The 20,803-nt window shown below is 40.3% G+C and overlaps 1 protein-coding gene across 1 annotated transcript in view; it reads left to right on the forward strand.

Moving 5' to 3' along the window:
• Positions 1–232: 232 nt before the first annotated feature.
• The window catches only part of LOC115135373 (arginyl-tRNA--protein transferase 1), a 190,276-nt gene continuing 169,705 nt past the window's right edge, over positions 233–20,803 (forward strand). Inside the window, 4 exon segments of the mRNA XM_029670013.2 lie at positions 233–391; positions 19,114–19,177; positions 19,410–19,472; positions 20,023–20,126. Of these exon segments, the coding sequence (XP_029525873.2) occupies positions 292–391; positions 19,114–19,177; positions 19,410–19,472; positions 20,023–20,126 (331 nt within the window). The 5' untranslated portion in view covers positions 233–291.

Consider the following 20,803-nt stretch of genomic DNA (forward strand, 5'->3'; position numbering starts at 1 on the left):
AAATACATTTGTACTTAGCCAAATTATTAGATGGCCTGCAAATTGTGTTTTTTTTAACAAAAAAAAGTGGACCCAATTGACGCGCTCTTCCCACTATGTATTGTTCACCCTCTTTATATACTTATTTAGCAATTAATCTGCAGAAAAACTGTTTTGAGCTCAAAAAGCCGCAGTATGCAAATCAGGGAGCCAGCTCTTTCACGATTCGGTTCCCAACGTTCACCAAAAAGATCCATTCTTAAAGAGCCGTTCGTTCGCGAATAATCCATCACTAGGAAGAAGACAATTAATATGGCAGCAGGTAGCTCCTGCACGATAGTGGAATATTTTGGGGGCGATGACGGCTACCGCTGTGGTTATTGTAAAAATGAGAAGGGTAACTTCTCTCATGGTAAGATTTGATTTGTAAATTCGCTGGGTGAACTTTATTGTACTGTCCTTCGCTTCGTAAAGGCCTCGTCGTTGACGCTGGCTAACGTTAGCCAGCCATTTTCCAACATCGGTCAGTTTGCTAGTTAGCAAGCCGTCAAATAATTGTTGCTAGCCATACATAGCTAACGTTTCCGAGTTTAAATATTTTTGCATGTTATTTGACATATTTAGTAAACACGTTGGTAACGTTAGTTAGGTAGTCAAGCACACCAAGCTAACCTTGCTAGCTAGCATTAGGTTGCTAGCTAACGGTAGCACTGTAATGACTTGGCTGCTTTGACAGCTGACCACACTTCCAACATTATAGCCTATTCGTTAGTTAGGCATAACTGACGATGTGAAGTCAATGTCTGTATCCAAAAATGAGAAAAAATTACAAGAGTGGGACTGCCCCAGTTATAAACGTTATAAAAAGTATCACTGCAGCTAATTAGGTAGCTTGAACAATTTTTCATACAGGTTGCTAACTTGTTATGCCTAGGTTAGGGAGCATGTGTTTTTAGTTCATTCTCTATAATCTGAATTTGCCGAACAAGATTGAGGATTTGCTGCTCCTCCCCTTCATGTTCATGTGTACCGTACAGCATGCAGTTGCCCCATCACATGGTCTGTCCACGCTGTCAGGAAGGAGAGGCTTAGCTAGGTGCCAAATCAGTGGGTGAGCTCTGAGCTGGAAGTGGTTTTAGGTCAGGAGGGTTCAACGAAGGTTTCCCCCCACAGACAGGAATGTTGTGTTGACACCGTAAGGGGGGGTCTAATGCAAATGTGTATCTATTTGTGTCATTAAATCAGCCGTTTTGCACTTGAGCAAGGCAGTTAACACCCAACAATAACGGCGCCCTGTACGCAGATGAGTTCGATGTCAAATAAGGCAGCCCCCCCCAACACCACAAGCACATATATTTCAGTTAAGTGCATTCAGTTGTGCAATTTACTATTTATCCCCTTTCCCATTAGTGCCGTGGTTGCACACAACACCTTGGGTTACACAAAGTATTCTCAATGAGATATTTTAGAGGTTTCTCTAAGCATAGCAGGCCAGATCACTAAACAGGGAGCACAAGGTGAGATTGTAATACCAAATGATGTGATTTAACCCCCAAAATGTTGTATCTGTTATACTGGGACTAACCGGTTAGGTACTGTTTGGTGTAGCACAGAAGATTTTTGACCAACCGTGTCCAGTTGGAGGGGGTCTGTTGAATTTAGAAAATGCTCTGTTATATATATATATAAGTTTGCTTCATGATATAATCCAACAATGTGTATGCTGCCATGTGCTTAAAGCTGCAATAAGTAACTGTTTGGACGCCCCAACCAAATTCACATAGAAATGTGAAGCAAGTCTAAGAAGTGGTAGATTAGTTCCATGTGTGATATTTCGATGCTTCCTGTTCTAAAGTTTCGTTTTTGCGTTTTGATTTTGTACACCAGTGGAAAATACATTTTCCATAACCAAAACTATTGTATTTCAAAGCGGTTAAATGGTGCAGTTATTCTCTACACCAGTGGTTGCCAAACTTCTTTTATAGTCCCGGACTCCTTCAAACATTCAGCTGCGTACCCCCTCTAAGCACCAGGGTCAGTGCACTCTCAAATGTTGTTTTTGTAAGCCTGCTACACACCCACTATACGATACATTTATTAAACATAAGAATGAGTGAGTTTTTGTCACAACTGTGGGAAGTCACAAAGAGCTCTTATTGGACCAGGGCATAATAATACATAATTTTGCTCTTTATTTAACCATCTTACATATACAACCTTATTTGTTCATAACTGACCACCAGGTTTAATGAGAAGGGTGTGCTTGAAAGGATGCACTTAACTCTGCAATGTTGTATTGGTGAGAGTCTGTCTTAACTCATTTTACACACAGTCTATGCCTGTATTTAGTTTATGCCAGTGAGGGCCGAGAATCCACTCTCACATAGGCACGTGGTTGCAAAGGGTATCAGTGTCATAACAGCTCGATTTGCCAAGGCAGGATACTCTGAGCACAGCCCAATCCAGAAATCTGGCAGTAGCTTCTGATTAAATTCAATTTTCACAGAACTGCTTGTTGCAATTTCGACACGGCTCTCTTGTTCAGATATCGGTAAGTGGACTGGAGGCAGGACATGAATCCCCCCAGCAATCCCCCCCAGCATTGTCCCAGCCATAGCCGTGGCAGCAGGAATAATTATGTCTGCCACAATAGTATGGGGCTTGCCTGTCCTAGCCACTCTGTAGCTCACCATACAAGACGCTTCTAGCCCCTTCTTATTAATGGTATCATACCACTCGAAAGTTGTCTTTATTCTCGCTCAAAAAACTTGTGGCTTATTTTTCAAATTGTCATGTTTCGATTTCTAAATGGCTGCTCAAGAATGAATGTTTCCTGTGAGAGAGTCACAGTTGTGATTGGATGTTAATTATTTGACTAGGCTACCTGTATTTGATATTGTTTATTTGTGACTCACCACCTGGATTCGGTCTTATGTAGCAACATTGTAATTTCTTTTTCTTTTTTTACATTGGATGAAACTAGCGACTGCATTTGAGGAAACAATGGGAAAGTAATTCTGCTTTGAAAGTTGATCAACTTGTAAACTGACTTTTGAGAGAACTGTCTTTCAATGTTTTGCTACTACTATTGGAGAGCCCTTTGTCTATACCCATTCAGCATTGTTCACACACTCTTAACCCTTAGCCCCCACCCAACTTTTTAAGGGTTGATCGCTTTGGCCAATAAGTAGGGTTGTTCCGAAAGCTCTGACCTCATGACAGTCAAGCACCCAAGCTAACTGGCTAACATTGGCTAGCTACTCATTATGTGTCTGGAAGAACACCCTGCTCTGACCATTTTACTCACCCTTGCAGAGTTGATTAGGCAGTTTTCATGTTATCCAGAACGTTGGTGACTGTAACTGTGCTGCTGGCAACAATTGATTTACATGTTTACTGACACCAGACACATTCAACGGGGGTGGGGCATTCAAAAATGGTTATTCTGCGATCTGGCACACTAAGACGAGAATCTTTTAAGAAATGTTGCTAGATATCTAGCTAGGTAAATGATGAATCCCAACATATAACGTTACACTAACTTGAAATAAAAATACTTTGTCAAATTTAGGAGTCTTTTGTTGAGACATCTAGCTAGCTAAACAATGGACCATAATCACAACTCCTGACAACACTACCCTGCATGAATCTGCAGGTAGCTAACCAACCAGGTTCTATGGCTATAACTAGTCAAGCAAATGTGTCTGAGATATGAAGAATAAGATCATACACATAACTTTAGCCAGGGACCCAGCCTGCTAACGTTAGCTAGCTAACAGTACACTTTAAATGAAACCTCTTTGTCAAATTTAAAAACGTGTAATATCTGAATCTTTCCAGTACACATCATGGTCGGACACATCTCCTGTCTGATGCCTTGCATGGTTGCCTTAGTTTGACTATGTATTCCAGACTGGTGTTTTCTCCATCTCCTTAGGTATTATACTCAAATTCCACTGAATTCAAAACTCGGTTGAGAGCATACACATGTTAGCCAGCGAGCCAGCCAGCTAGTTAACAATACACTTGACATTAGGTTTATGCAGTTTTACTACGCGATACATAAAAAAGGCGAATTCAACACTTACCTAGACATACTGACCAGCTCCAATAGACAGATGAGTGCTATATGGCAGACCAATCCAAACTCCTCTCGGCATGTCCAGCCCACTCATTATCTCAGCCAATCATGGCTAGTGGGACGGTTGCTCCCTTTCCTGTGGCTAAACCAACTAGGCTCGTAATTTAACCATTTTATTCATATTTACAGCTGACATACAAGTTTGATATTAAGGCACATGTAAGTTCACATGTTCTAAAAGCCATTTCTGCCAAAAATCGCATTTTGATAAATATATTTTTTATGTTCAAACGGCTCTCCTGTGAAGTCGTGACTTGCGACATGCACCAAGTTTGATTTTGTTACATCTGATTTTGTGTTACATTCCTCTGAACACTAGATGGTTTCATTTGATTTTTGGGAGTGAAAACGAGGCTATTCAGGCAAGAAAAAAAAGTCAATTATTAATCGTCACCTTATTCAGTCTCATCTGAACATTGTAAAATTCTTGGTTATCTTCACGAACCCTGGCTAACAAGTTGAATCAACAATACAAAATTTGGTTTAATTATTTATTTACTAAATACCTAATTAATCACACAGAATTACATATACACAGGATGGCTCATACATTAATTACTAATGATGTCATACAAGAATACGTCCCTAGCAGACGGAACCGATATGACTGGTTACACAAAGAAAGGGGGTTGGGTTTGAATGAAAGTGCGGGAAGACTGAGGAACAAAAGGATTGGGTCTCTATCGGACCTTATGAAGCTATGCCATCGTAAATACAGAATCATATGCATTCTAAATAACCGCCCATTTGGAAAAGGAAAATGCAAGAAATATTTACGAGCTGTGCTTTGATAGATTTGTCAAAATTCATCCTTCTAGCGTGTCGATCTTCACCTCCACTTTGAAATGTGCCCTTTTAAACGTATGGATAGCAGTCATCGGGAAGACAAGGTTGACTTTTCGTCAACAGGCTTTTGTAGTGGTGGAGAGAAGGGTGTGTTTCATAGTTAATCTTGGAACTCCCTCTCCCGGATTTGGGAAAATTGTCATCAGCTGACACTAATTAGCATAACGCAACGGACCAAAAATATGACTAGAAAATATTCATATTCATGAAATCACAAGTGAAATGTATTGAAACACAGCTTAGCCTTTTGTTAATCACCCTGTTATCTCAGAATTTGAAATTATGCTTTACAGCCAAAGCAAGACAAGCATTTGTGTAAGTTTATCGATAGCCTAGCATAGCATTATGCCTAGCTAGCATCAGGCAGCTTGGTCACAAATCAGAAAAGCAATCAAATTAACAACCAAACAAGTACAATAAATGGAATAAGGTTAGGGCAAAACATTATACAAAAATCACAATTATAACACGCAGCATTTGGGGAAGACCCTTTCGCCAATAGAAGCCCACTCATCTAATGCATGTCCAATGTCTCAACGCATCATAGGATGAGGCACTTCTGTTCAATAAAATAGGATATACAGTTGAAGTCGGAAGTTTACATACACCTTAGCCAAATACATTTAAACTAAATTTTTTCACAATTCCTGACATTTTAATCCTAGAAAAAATTCCCTGTCTTAGGTCAGTTAGGATCACCAGTTCAATTTAAGAATGTGAAATGTCAGAATAATAGTAGAGAATTTATTTTGGCTTCTATTTATTTAATCACATTCCCAGTAGGTCAGAAGTTTACATACACTCAATTAGTATTTGGTAGTGTTGCCTTTTAAATTGTTTAACTTGGGTCAAACGTTTTGGGTAGCCTTCCGCAAGCTTCCCACAATAAGTTGGGTGAATTTTGGCCCATTCCTGCTGACAGAGCTGGTGTAACGGAGTCAGGTTTGTAGGCCTCCTTGCTCGCACATGCTTTTTCAGTTCTGGCCACACATTTTCTATAGGATTGCGGTCAGGGCTTTGTGATGGCCAATCTAATACCTTGACTTTGTTGTCCTTAAGCCATTTTGCCACCACTTTGGAAGAATGCTTGGGGTCATTGTTCATTTGGAAGACCCATTTGTGACCAAGCTCTAACCTCTTGCCTCTAGTTGGGACGCTTGCGTCCCAACTAGAGCTCTGGAAATGCAAATGTGCTACGCTAAATGCTAATAGTATTAGTTAAAACTCAAAAGTTCATTAAAATACACATGCAGGGTATCAAATTAAAGCTACACTCGTTGTGAATCCAGGCAACAAGTCAGATTTTTAAAATGCTTTTCGGCGACAGCATGAGAAGCTATTATCTGATAGCATGCACCAATACACTACAACAGAAAAGCACAGCAGGGGACGTAAACAAAATAATTAGCATTTCGGGGTTACACAAACCGCACAATAAAATAGAAAACAGTCATTACCTTTCACCATCTTCTTTGTTGGCACTCCTAGATGTCCCATAAACACTATTGGGTCTTTATTTCGATTAAATCGGGCCATATAAAGCCAAGATATCGTTATATGTAGACTGTGTGATAAACGAAAAAAACAGCGATTTCACAACGTAACGTCATTTTTTAAAATTCAAAAAGTAGACGATAAACTTTCACAAAACACTTCGAAATACGTTTGTAATGCTACTTTAGGTATTAGTAAACGTTAATAAGCGATAAAAATCATCCGTAGGCGATGTAAATATCATTAGCTGTCGTCTTGGAAAAAATTTCAGGAGAGAGCTCTTCCGGAATGATCTGGGCGGAGACCGGAGGTAAGTCGTGCCCCTCTTTCGGTTCAACCAAGAATCAAAGAGGATTCAATTCACAAGACTCTAGACAACATGGGGATGCTGTGGGAGTTGAATGCTCGGTCTTATCTAATTCGGCTCACTGTTAACAATTGCTTGAAGTGGCGCAAGGATATTTATTTCCATTTTCTGTGATCAGGTTTTCCTGCGCTTTCCGATGTAACGCACGTTATGTAATAGCCACAGTCGTGATTTAACCAGTTTTAAAAACGTCCGAGGGTTTCCTTATCCACACATTCTAACCATATGAACGTACTATATTCCTGGCATGAGTAGCAGGGCGCTGAAATGTTGCGCGATTTTTAACAAAATGTTCAAAAAAGTAGAGGGTAGGAGCAACAGGTTAACTTCCAGCTGATGTCTTGAGATGTTGCTTCAATATATCCACATACTTTTCATTCCAACCATGATGCCATCTATTTTGTGAAGTGTACCAGTCCCTCCTGCAGCAAAGCACCCTCACAACACGATGCTGCCACCCCTGTGCTTCACGGTTGGGATGGTGTTCTTCAGCTTGAAAGCCTCCCCCTTTTTCCTCCAAACATAATGGTCATTATTGCCAAACAGTTCTATTTTTGTTTCATCAGACCAGATGACATTTCTCCAAAAAGTACGATCTTTGTCCCCATGTGCAGTTGCAAACTGTAGTCTGGCTTTATTTATGGTGGTTTTTGAGCAGTGTCTTCTGCTTTGCTGAGTGGCCTTTCAGGTTATGTTGCTATAGGACTTGTTTTACTATGGCTATAGATATTTTTGTACCCGTTTCCTCCAGCATCTTCACAAGTTCCTTTGCTTTTGTTGTGGGATTGATTTGCTCTTTCCACACCAACGTACGTTCATCTCTAGGAGAAGAATGCGTCTCCTTCCTGAGTGGTATGACAGCTGCGTGGTCCCATGGTGTTTATAGTTGCGTACTATTGTTTGTACAGATTAACGTGGTACAGGCATTTTGAAATTGCTCCCAAGGATGAACCGGATTTGTGGAGGTCTACCATTTTTTTCTACTGAGGTCTTGGCTGATTTCTTTTGATTTTCCCATGATGTCAAGCAAAGAGGCACTGCGTTTGAAAGTTGGCCTTGAAATGCATCCACAGGTACACCTCCAACTGACTCAAATGTCAATTAGCCTCAGAAGCTTCTAAAGCCATGACACATTTTTCTGGAATTTTCCAAGCTGTTTAACTTCTTGCGTCAAGCAATCCCGTATCCGGGAGCGTAATTATAGCCTCCAGCTCATTACCATAACACAACGTTAACTATTCATGAAAATCGCAAATGAAATGAAATAAATATATTGGCTCACAAGCTTAGCCTTTTGTTAACAACACTGTCATCTCAGATTTTCAAAATATGCTTTTCAACACAAGCATTTGTGTAAGAGTATTGATAGCTAGCATAGCATTAAGCCTAGCATTCAGCAGGCAACATTTTCACAAAAACAAGAAAAGCATTCAAATAAAAATCATTTACCTTTGAAGAACTTCGGATGTTTTCAATGAGGAGACTCTCGGTTAGATAGCAAATGTTCAGTTTTTCCAAAAATATTATTTGTGTAGGAGAAATCGCTCTGTTTTGTTCATCACGTTTGGCTAAGAAAACCCCCCGAAAATTCAGTCATTACAACGCCAAACTTTTTTCCAAATTAACTCCATAATATCGACAGAAACATGGCAAACGTTGTTTAGAATCAATACTCAAGGTGTTTTTCACATATCTATTCGATGATAAATTATTCGTGGCAGTTTGGTTTCTCCTCTGAACCAAATGGAAAAATGCACGCAGCTGGAGATTACGCAATAATTTCGACGGAGGACACCATGCAGACACCTAGTAAATGTAGTCTCTTATGGTCAATCTTCCAATGATATGCCTACAAATATGTCACAATGCTGCAGACACCTTGGGGAAACGACAGAAAGTGTAGGCTCATTCCTGGCGCATTCACAGCCATATAAGGAGACATTGGAACACAGCGCATTCAAAATCTGGGGCACTTCCTGTATGAAATTTCATCTTGGTTTCGCCTGTAGCATTAGTTCTGTGGCACACAATATCTTTGCAGTTTTGGAAACGTCAGTGTTTTCTTTCCAAAGCTGTCAATTATATGCATAGTCGAGCATCTTTTCGTGACAAAATATCTTGTTTAAAACGGGAACGTTTTTTTAATCCAAAAATTAAAAGAGCGCCCCCTATATCGAAGAAGTTAAAGGCACAGTCAACTTAGTGTATGTAAACATCTGACCCACTGGACTTGCGATACAATGAAATAATCCATCTGTAAACAATTGTTGGAAAAATGACTTGTGTCATGCTCAAAGTAGATGTTCTCACCGACTTGCTAAAACTATAGTTTAACAAGAAATTTGTGGAATGATTTTAAAAACAAGTTTTAATGACTCCAACCTAAGTGTATGTAAACTTCCGACTTCAACTGTAAATCGGAGATTTAACCTCTCCAAACAGTAGCATTCGTAAATATATATATTTTTTAACTTCAGTAATTTGAGATCTTTATCGACCCTCCATGAAGTGTCTAAATTGTAGGTACTTTAAACATATTTGTTGGCTAAACCAAGCTCGGTTTTTATGTTGGAATGATTTAAGTGACTTGAGTAAATGAAGGCTTAAGGTCAGCAATACCTGAGTGGCGCAGCGGTCTAAGGCACTGCATCTCTGTGTAAGAGGCGTCACTAAAGTCCCTGGTCCGTATCCAGGCTGTATCACATCCGGCTCTGACTGGGAGTCCCATAGTGCGGCACACAATTGGCCTGGTGTCGTCTGGGTTTGGGCATCATTGTAAATATCTGACTTGTCTAGTTAAATAAACATTTTTTAAATACCCAGTCCAGAAGTCCAATACTTGTTATTCGGGGGGGATTCTGGATTAAGTGCAATCGGTGATCAGAGTGATATGGTCTGGAATCTGCAAGTACCTTCTTGCATCTTTCCAAACTAAGAGTGTGTTACGTACTGTAAAATAGATGAGGCCTGGATCTTTTCAAAGCTATTCTTAAATGCTTAGGAAGCTATTCCTCTTGGATGACATGCTATTGATTTCATCCCATCCCAACCCAAATTGAGTGATGTCTTTTAGGCACCAACTAATCATATCCTTGATCTGAGAAGACCATTAATATAGTTGCAGATTTGGCAAAGAGCCCTCCTAAACCCTTAGGCTTAATTAATTTGTCGATTTTGTTTTCTTTTTGCTCCAGATATATTTAGAGATTGGCATTCATTTTCTAAAAAAGAACTGAGATGGCAGAGGATCTTTTGGAATAGCTAATTTAGCAGAGGAATGATATTCATCCTGATGACATTAATTCTGCCAAAAAGAGTTTGGTAGGGTAGACCAGTTAACCAGTCTTGTTTAATCTTTGTGAGCATATAATTTGCAGTGAGCATGTCTTTATGATTTGGCGTAACATACAGTGCATTCGGTAAAGCATTCAGGCCCCTTGACTTTTTTCACCTTTTGTTATGTTACAGCCTTATTCTAAAATGGATTTCATTTTTTTTCGCCAATCTAATGACGACAACCCATAATGACAAAGCGAGAAAAAAAAACCTACTTGTATAATTGTTTAAAATGTATGAAAAGTAAGAAACAGATCTCTGGAGAGACCTGAAAGTAGCTTTGCAGCAACGCTTCAAACCTGATAGAGCTTGAGAGGATCTGCAGAGAAGAATGGGAGAAATTCCCCAAATACAGGTGTGCTAAGCTTGTAGCATCATAACCAAGAAGACTCGAGGCTGTAATTAAGGCCAAAGATGCTTCAACAAAGTACTGCGTAAAGGGTCTGAATACTTATGTAAATGTGATATTACATTTTTATTTTATTAATTTGGAAAAACATCTAAACAGTTTTTTGCTTTGTCATTATGGTGTATAGATTGAGTGGGCGGGGGGGAAGCAACATTTTAATCGAAGTCTGTCACGTAATAACATTCAAGTCAAGGGGTTTGAATACTTTTTTTGCGCTGTGTGTGTGTGTGTGTGTGTGTGTGTGTGTGTGTGTGTGTGTGTGTGTGTGTGTTTACAGTACCAGTCAAAGGTTTGGACACCTATACCATTTCCAGGGTTTTTCTTTATTTTTTACATTGTAGTATAGTACACTGCTCAAAACAAATAGAGGGAACACTTAAATAACACATCCTAGATCTGAATGGATGAAATATTTTTATTAAATACTTAGTTGTTGAATGTGCTGACAAAATCACACAAATTATCAATGGAAATCAAATTGATCAACTCATGGAGGTCTGGATTTGGAGTCACACAAAATTTAATGTGGAAAACCACACTACAGGCTGATCCAACTTTGATATAATGTCCTTAAAACAAGTCAAAATGAGGCTCAGTAGTGTGTGGCCTCCACGTGCCTGTATGACCTCCCTACAACGCCTGGGCTTGTTCCTGATGAGGTGGCGGATGGTCTCCTGAGGGATCTCCTCCCAGACCTGGACTAAAGCATCCGCCAACTCCTGGACAGTCTGCGGTGCAACGTGGCATTGGTGGATGGAGCGAGACATGATGATGTGCTCAATTGGATTCAGGTCTGGGGAACGGGCAGGCCAGTCCATAGCATCAATGCCTTCCTCTTGCATGAACTGTTTACACACTCCAGCCACATGAGGTCTAGCATTGTCTTTCATTAGGAGGAACCCAGGGCCAACCGCACCAGCATGTGGTCTCACAAGGGGTCTGAGGATCTCATCTCGGTACCTAATGGCAGTCAGGCTACCTTTGGCGAGCACATGGAGGGCTGTGCGGCCCCCCAAAGAAATGCCACCCCACACCATGACTGACCCACTGCCAAACCGGTCATGCTGGAGGATGTTTCAGGCAGCAGAACGTTCTCCACGGCATCTCCAGACTCTGTCACATGCTCAGTGTGAACCTGCTTTCATCTGTGAAGAGCACAGGGCACCAGTGGCGAATTTGCAGATCTTGGTGTTCTCTGGCAAATGCCAAACGTCCTGCACGGTGTTGGGCTGTAAGCACAAACCCCACCTGTGGACATCAGGCCCTCATTACCACCCTCATGGAGTCATTTTCTGACCGTTTGAGCAGACACATGCACATTTGTGGCCTGCTGGAGGTCATTTTGCAGGGCTCTGGCAGTGCTACTCCTGCTCCTCCTTGCACAAAGGCGGAGGTAGCGGTCCTGCTGCTGGGTTGTTGCCCTCCTACGGCCTCCTCCACGTCTCCTGATGTACTGTCCTGTCTCCTGGTAGCGCCTCCATGCACTGGACACTACGCTGACAGACACAGCAAACCTTCTTGCCACAGCTCGCATTGATGTGCCATCCTGGATGAGCTGCACTACCTGAGCCACTTGTGTGGGTTGTAGACTTCCTCTCATGCTACCACTAGAGTGAAAGCACCGCCAGCATTCAAAAGTGACCAAAACATCAGCCAGGAAGCATAGGAACTGAGAAGTGGTCTGTGGTCACCACCTGTAGAACCACTCCTTTATTGGGGGTGTCTTGCTAATTGCCTATAATTTCCACCTGTTGTCTATTCCATTTGCACAACAGCATGTGAAATATATTGTCAATCACTGTTGCTTCCTAAGTGGACAGTTTGATTTCACAGAAGTGTGATTAACTTGGAGTTATATTGTGTTGTTTAAGTGTTCCCTTTATTTTTTTGAGCAGTGTATAATAATAGTGAAGACAACCAAACTAAGAAATAACACATGGAATCCTTTGTAGTAACCCAAAAACTGTTAAACAAATTTTATATATATATATATATATTTTTAGATTCTTCAAAGTATCCACCCATTGCCTTGATGACAGCTTTATACACTCTTGGCATTCTCTCAACACAGCATTTCTCATGAAGCTGGGTAATCTGTAGGCCAGTTATGTAATCTCAGCCTGGGCTGGGCCAGGGTGTGGGGAGGAAAGAAATCTGCGGCCTGGGGTAATTCCACAGGGAGGTCAGTGTGGAGGAGATGGGACATGCCTCAGGAACTGGGGTTACAGGCCAGGCGCTAACGCCACCATAACACTCGTTGCTTCACTCACTGAAAGGACATAACTACAGTAGTAGCCTACCTGCTCCAAATGGTAGCTGGTCCTAGACTACTATATCGTTGCTTTCTGATACAATCCTCTAACTCCAATTTTGCCCATTTTCATTTGAAAGCAGTAACTCCCATCAATATACTCTGAACATTTCAAGACTAGGCCTAAGGTATTCAAAAGCTTCTGAAGTTTCATAATTGTATATTCATTAATGTGGAAAATATTATGTTTTGTGATGGTATGCACCATTGGTCTCAAACTGTTGCTGCACCTAGAATGGTTTTAATCAGCCTTGTTCTTCTTGAATAGGCCTAATCAGCCGTGATTGATATCTGACTGCGACACAATACACAGCCTATGTGCAAAACACTCAAGTCCTCCGCCTCTCCACATCTCTTTCATAGAAAGCCTTTTCTTACTATCACACCTGAATAGTGTTGGTGATCGTGTGCCTGTTGTGTAAGTGATGCTTTCCATGACGACAGTAGCGCTATGACTACCCAGGATAATCTAGCCTTGTCCTTCCAGCTCTCAGTTGCAGTGTTTCCCGTACAATTTTTTTCAGCAGCGTTTTAATAAATTATGAAAACTAATATGATGAGGTCACTTCTGGTGCCTTTTTTTTGTTTTTTTTGTCACCATATAAAATATAATTTCCCCTTTTAACTACAAGCATTAGGCCATAACCTGTAACCCAAATCAAATGTTAATTGTGACGTGCCGAATACAACAGGTGTAGACTTTATCATGAAATACTTATTTACAAAGCAGTTAATAAAATATTTACTAAATGAAGTAAAAAAATAAAATAATGGATAGGCTATATGGATAGGCTATATGGATAGACTACATGGATAGACTACATGTATATATGTATTACATGGATAGACTACATGTATATATGTATTACATGGATAGACTACATGGATATATGTATTACATGGATAGACTACATGGATATATGTATTACATGGATATATGTATTACATGGATAGACTACATGGATATATGTATTACATGGATAGACTACATGGATATATGTATTACATGGATAGACTACATGGATATATGTATTACATGGATAGACTACATGGATAGACTACATGGATATATGTATTACATGGATAGACTACATGGATATACGTATTACATGGATATACGTATTACATGGATAGACTACATGGATATACGTATTACATGGATATAGACTACATGGATATACGTATTACATGGATAGACTACATGGATATACGTATTACATGGATAGACTACATGGATATACGTACTACATGGATAGACTACATGGATAGGCTATATGGATAGATATATTATATGGATAGACTACATGAATAGACTATATGGATAGACTATAGACTATATGGATAGACTATATGGATAGATATATTATATGAATAGACTATATGGATAGATATATTATATGGATAGACTACATGGGTAGACTACATGGATAGACTATATGGATATACGACATAGATAGGCTATATGGATAGACTATATTGAAAGATAGATTATATGGATAGGCTACATGGATAGGCTACATGGATAGGCTACATGGATTGGCTACATGGATAGACTACATGGATAGGCTATATGGATAGATGTAGACTATATGGATAGTACCCCCCCTTGACACGCGGCTCCAGCAGTGTGCTGACACCGGCCTCGGGGACGACCCAGGGGGAGAGATGCAGGGCAGTCCGGACGGAGACTGTGGAACTCCCACAGCATTGAAGGGTCCAACACTCCACCGGAACCCAACACAAACCGCCGACCCAGCTTCCGGCAGGGCAGGCGGAGGGGCAGGTTTCGGGTCGAGAGGCAGACCCGGTCCCCCGGTCACGGTCTGCGCTGGCGCAGCACTGCACGCTGAAGGTGAACATGGGCGGCCTCCTCCTCCTCCTCCTCCTCTGGAACCAGTTGTCCACCGCAGGAGCTTCGTTCTGACTCTGATGCCAAGGAGCTGGTACCCCAGTACGCAAAGGAAAGGGGAGAGGTTAGTGGAGGAGTGGCGAAGCAAGTCCTGGGCCATCACTGCTGAGGGCACGAACGCTCCAGACCCTCGAAGTGAACTGGGGACCCCCGATCAGACCCCCAAAAAACATTAACACTGAGGCTATGAACAGGTCAATGTGCGGGGGTTCAGGTTAGTCGAGGTAATTTACACATGTTGGTAGGGTTAAAGTGACTGCATAGGAGCAGTGTAAAAATGAATGGAGGGGTGGGTCCGGGTGGTCATTTTGATTAATTGTTTAGCAGTCTTATGGTCTGGGGGTAGAAGCTTGTTAGAGAAGCGCTCCCGCTTTGGGAATCAAATCAGCGGAAATTTCAAGTGCGCCACGTATAGTTTTTGATAAAACTCAAACTTTCATTAATACACACATACAAGGTATTGAATTAAAGCTACACTCGTTGTGAATCTATCAACCAAGTCAGATTTGTAAAATGCTTTTCGGGGAACGCATGAGAGGTTTTTATCTGATACCATGCACCCTCAAATACAGCAACGTCACCAAAAACAACAGATTTTGCGTTATCAGTCGCTACCCAAAACGCTGGAATAAAATATAAAACATTCATTACCGTTGACGAGCTTCTTTCTTGGCACTCCTATATATCCCATAAACATCCCAGTTGGGTCTTTTTCCCGATTAAATCCGTCATTGTATAGCCAAAATGTAATTTTCTGAAGACCGGTCTGATGCAGGAATATTCTGTTTTCCAAGACGCAACGTCACTTTTTTAAAATGACAAAAGGTGCCTATATACTTTTACAAAACACTTCAAATTACTTTTCTAACCCAACTTTAGGTATTAATAAACGTTAATTAGCTATACAATTCATGACGGGGCGATATGTATTCGATAGGAGCGAGTCTGGAAATCACCGGCCATCTTGGTAATTTTAATAACTTCCTGTTGACAAAATGAAACCGGAAAGGCTAAAACGTAATAGAACAAAGGATTTATTCTGCTCAAAACGCCAGCACTGGCGACATCGTGTGGAAGCTGTAGGCGATTACATTACGGCTGGATATATTTTCGTTCGTCTTTAACAATACATTGACTGGCGTAGTAATATATTTTTTGTGTTTTTGAAGAACAGTTTTTCGAGGGATTTTTACTGCTAAACACGTTGTGTTATAGCCACAGACACGATTTAACCAGTTTTGGAAACCTCTGAGTGTTTTCTATCCACAGATACTATCCATATGCATGTACTATATTCCTGGCATGAATAGCAGGGCGCTGAAATGTTGCGCGATTTTTAACAAAAAGCTAAGAAAATTCGCAACATCCTTATGAAGTTTTTAAGGAGCCTTTTGGACCTAGACTTAGCTCTCTGGTACAGCTACAACCACTCGCTGGAGTTGGACAATTTTTAGTGCCTTCGACTGACACCGCCTAGTGTATAGGATGGCAGGAAGCTTGGCCCCAGTGATGTACTGGGCCGTACGTACTACCTTCTATAGCGCCCTTCCGTTGGATGCTGAACAGTTGGCATACCGGGCGGTGATACAACCAATCAGGATGCTCTCGACGGTGCAACTGTAGTACTTTTTGAGGATCTGCGGACCCATGCCAAGTCTTTACAGTCTTAGGGGGAAAGGGTGGTGTTGTGCCGTCTTCACGACTGTCTTGGTGTGTTTCGAGCAAGACCCTTCTCCCCAGATTTTCTCAGGCGGCCAGCTCTAGGAAGAGCCTGGGTGGTTTCTAACTTCTTCCATTTAAGAATCATGGAGGCCACTGTGTTCTGGTACCCTTCCCAAGATCTGAGCTCGACGGGCAAGTCCTTTGACCTCATGGCTTGGTTTTTGCTCTGACATGCACTGTCAACTGTGGGACCTTTTATATGACTAGAGGTAGACTGATTTTATGATTTTTTTTCAATACTGATTTATTGGAGGACCAAAAAAAAGCCGATAGCAATTAATCGGCTGAGCATGTATGTGTAATAATTACAACAATACTCAACTTTTTTTATTTTAACTTAATATAATACATAAATAAAATCTATTTAGTCTCAAATAAATAATGAAACATGCTCAATTTGGTTTAAATAATGCAGAAACTGTGTCGGAGGAGAAATTAAAAGTGCAATATGTGCCATGTAAAAAAAGATTTACGTGTAAGTTCCTTGCTCAGAAACTGGTTGTTCAATATTCCCAGTTAAGAAGTTTTTGGTTGTAGTTTATAATAGGAATTTTGAAACGTTGACTTTTTCTCCACCATTTGTATTTCATACACCTTTGACTATTGGATGTTCTAATAGGCACTTTAGGCTTTCAATACTAATCTCAGGAGTTGATAGGCTTGAAGTCATAAACAGTGTTGTGAATCAAGCATTGCTAAAAGCTGCTGGCAAACGCAGTAAAGTTTGAATGAATCCTTACGAGCTTGCTGCTGCCTACCACCGTTCAGTCAGACTGCTCTATCAAATATCAAATCATAGACTTAATTATAATATAATAAACACAAATGCAAGCCTTTGGTCATTAATATGGTCAAATCCGGAAACTAATTGAAATACGGAACCGTTCTGTTTTTTTATCGAATGGGTGGCAACCCTAAGTCTAAATATTGCTGTTCCATTGCACATCCTTCAATGTTATGTCATAATTATGTAAAATTCGGACAAATTAGTTTGCAACGAGCCAGGCGGCCCAAACTATTGCATATACTCTGCTTAAGAGAAGTGACACAATTTCCTTAGTTAATATTGCCTGCTATCATGAATTTCTTTTAACTAAATATATGCAGATTACAAAAAAATATATACCTGTGTATTGATTTTAAGAAAGGCATTGATGTTCATGGATATGTACATTTGTGCAACGATATTGCTTTTGTTAAATCATCCCCCGTTTGGCGAATTAGGATTCGATGATTGATTAATTAACAGGCACCACATTGATTATATGCAACGCAGGACAAGCTCGATAACTACACATGGTTGATATTACTAGGTTGGCTAGTGTTTATGTGAAGATTGATTGTTTTTTTTATAAGATAAGTTTAATGCTAGCTAGCAATTTACCTTGGCTCCTTGCTGCACTCGTGTAACAAGTGGTCAGCCTGCCACTCAATTTCCTTGTGGAATGCAATGCAATGTAATGTAATACTCACAAGACATGTCACCCATTGAGTGCGTTTGGGATGCTCTGGATCGAGGTGTACGGCTGCGTGTTCGGGTTCCCGCTAATATCCAGCAACTAAGCACAGCTATTGAAGACTGGGACAACATTCCACAGGCCACAATGAACAGCCTGATCAACTCTATGTGAACGAGATGTCATGCTGTATGAGGCAAATGGTGGTCACAACAGATTCCTGACTGGTTTTCTGATCCACGCCACTACCTTTTTTAAGGTATCTGTGACCAACTGATGCATATCTGTATTCCCAGTCATGTGAAACCCATAGATTTAGGGTGTAATGAATTTATTTCAATTGACTGATTTCTTTATGAACTGTGTGTCTGTAAAGGATTTGAAATTTCATGTTGCGTTTTTATTTTTGTTCAGTAGACGTAGGAAAAGAATGATTGATAAATGAATTAATTGAACTGTACCACTAATGTATAAGTGTGCGTAGTTTAATATCAATGGTTGAATAATTGTACTTATTTTCTTCATTGGTTTCTATTACAATTATTTTGTTTTTCCTACGTTTCTTGTGTTTGACTTGCTTTGGATTTGTCTGCTCTTTCCCTGTCCATATGGGAGGGTGGGGTTTTGGGTGAGAGGGTAATTGGGAAATTGGGTGAGCGGTGACATTAAGTGGGTGGGTGGGCAAGAAATAACAATTCCTTTAGGATGAATTACTGTTCAATTGTGCAGGATTATTTGAAAGCGTAATAAACATTATTCCAAGTGATTCCGTGACCGAAAATCCACTTCACCAACTGTAGTTCAATAACTGTAGGTGAAAAAAAAATAAATGTTTTTTCAAACTCAATGTGTCATGTCATAGCTCAGACCACATTCTTTCTGCAGAGATCTTTGAATCTTAATTCGGAACAGATCTTTTTGGAAGTTTTTTTTATTACCCTAATTCTGTTACCAAACTTTGCATCTGCACAGTTCTTCCAGTAAATGTGTTTTTATGACATTTGTGTGACTTGTTCAAAGTGGTTAAACTTTTGAAATCAATGTTTTTTGTTTGGGAGACATTTGATCAAGTCAAAGCGTAAATCCGTTATTGTGGATTTACCCCATTTCATGTCCACTCATCCTGCCTGTGTTTTATGCAGGGATGTGGTCCCATGCCATGACAGTACAAGACTACCAGGATCTCATAGACAGAGGATGGAGACGGTAAGTCAGACTCTGAGCTTTATAATCTCACACACTGTTTTCCTCCAGGCCAGTAGTCTCTCTACACGTTGTGACACAGCAGCATAGCCCCCCATGTTTAACATATTTTTGGGTGTACAACATTGCCACATTGCTTATCTGTAGTTGTGTATATACATTCCTTATCTGTAGTAGTCTAAATGCCCACTGCATATGTTCATTTGTTATTCTTCCTTGTCTGTTACTTCTACAGAAGTGGGAAGTATGTTTACAAGCCCATCATGAACAAGACCTGCTGTCCACAGTACACCATCAGGTAAAGAGAGCCTATTATCAAAAATACTCACATCAACCTAGCTAAAACTGGGGTCGTATTCATTAGTGCTGATGGGTTCTGACGTGTAAACTTGAAATATTCATGTTACAGAGGGAGAGGGGGAAATGCAAAACATCCGGTATCCTATCCAGGTATCCTATGGAAAGAAGTTCCACAGTCAGGTTTCAGTTGTTGGGTTGTGATTTGAAATACTTGCTACACCAGAAAAGTCGGGTGTAAATGCTTGTGCTGGGGGGAACATGTCTTTGTCTGTTCAGCTGTCTGGCCCATTGGGGGAATAAACTTATAACTTTTCCTCGTTATCCATTTTTAGTTTACTCTATTACAGTGCTGCACACCTTAGCAAAATGCACAAATGTTTTCCAATAAAAAAACAGAAGCAAGAGTTCCTTATTTGACATGTTTGGGTAGTCTCACCCTATTTCAATCTGTTTTGTTTGATGCCTAATGAACATGACCCAGATGACCCTTTACTCAGTTATAAGCCATATACTAATGGTTCACTAACACACTAATACATGGTTTGTAGGTGTCATGCCTTGAACTTTCAGCCATCTAAAACCCACAAGAAGATCCTGAAGAAGATGAGCAAGTTTCTGTCTAAAGGGGAGATGCCAACGGAACAAGGCGATGGTGAGAGGAAATTTGCTTTCGTAAAATACTAATGCAAAGCTGTCTTTAGTAAACGACACATCGATTACATGTGGTAGGCTGCTCTGTTCTAGGGATGGGCATGAGTACTCAAACCAAGTACTCCTCAGTGCAGATCGTGGGCAGGGGTCAATGTGTGCTCCCATTGACGTCAGTATTCTTTCACTTGCGAGTAATACTTTTTTTCCCAAGGTTAATTTATGCATTTTGTCCACATTTTTGTAAGAAAAGTTGAGATAATGACTTTAGAAGATATGAAAATATTTGATAAAATATGTGAAAAGTTGACTGGTCTTAATGGGTACCGAATGTACCCTTTTAAGCCTGTGAGTCTTCCAAATAAGCCCACCTCTTAAATAATACATTTTATTTCATTTCCAAATGTTCAAAACTGACATTGAACTTTATATAAAATCTCCCTTAAAGTTAAAATAAGCTGATCATCACTATTCATCATGAAAGTAGCGCTCATAATTGGGGGGGGGACCTCGACCCACATCGGCCCTCTGTGTATAAGATGCCATGCACAAAGACCATAACACACAACTTTCAATGAAAAGCTGAATCACATTTGCCATACTGCTATTCTTGTTAATTAGTTTAACTTGTCTTCCTAAAGCTTTTATGAAGACTGTTTCAAATCTCCCCCTCTACTGTTG

The sequence above is a fragment of the Oncorhynchus nerka genome, linkage group LG10 (assembly GCF_034236695.1).
Source record: "Oncorhynchus nerka isolate Pitt River linkage group LG10, Oner_Uvic_2.0, whole genome shotgun sequence".
NCBI lineage: Eukaryota > Metazoa > Chordata > Actinopteri > Salmoniformes > Salmonidae > Oncorhynchus > Oncorhynchus nerka.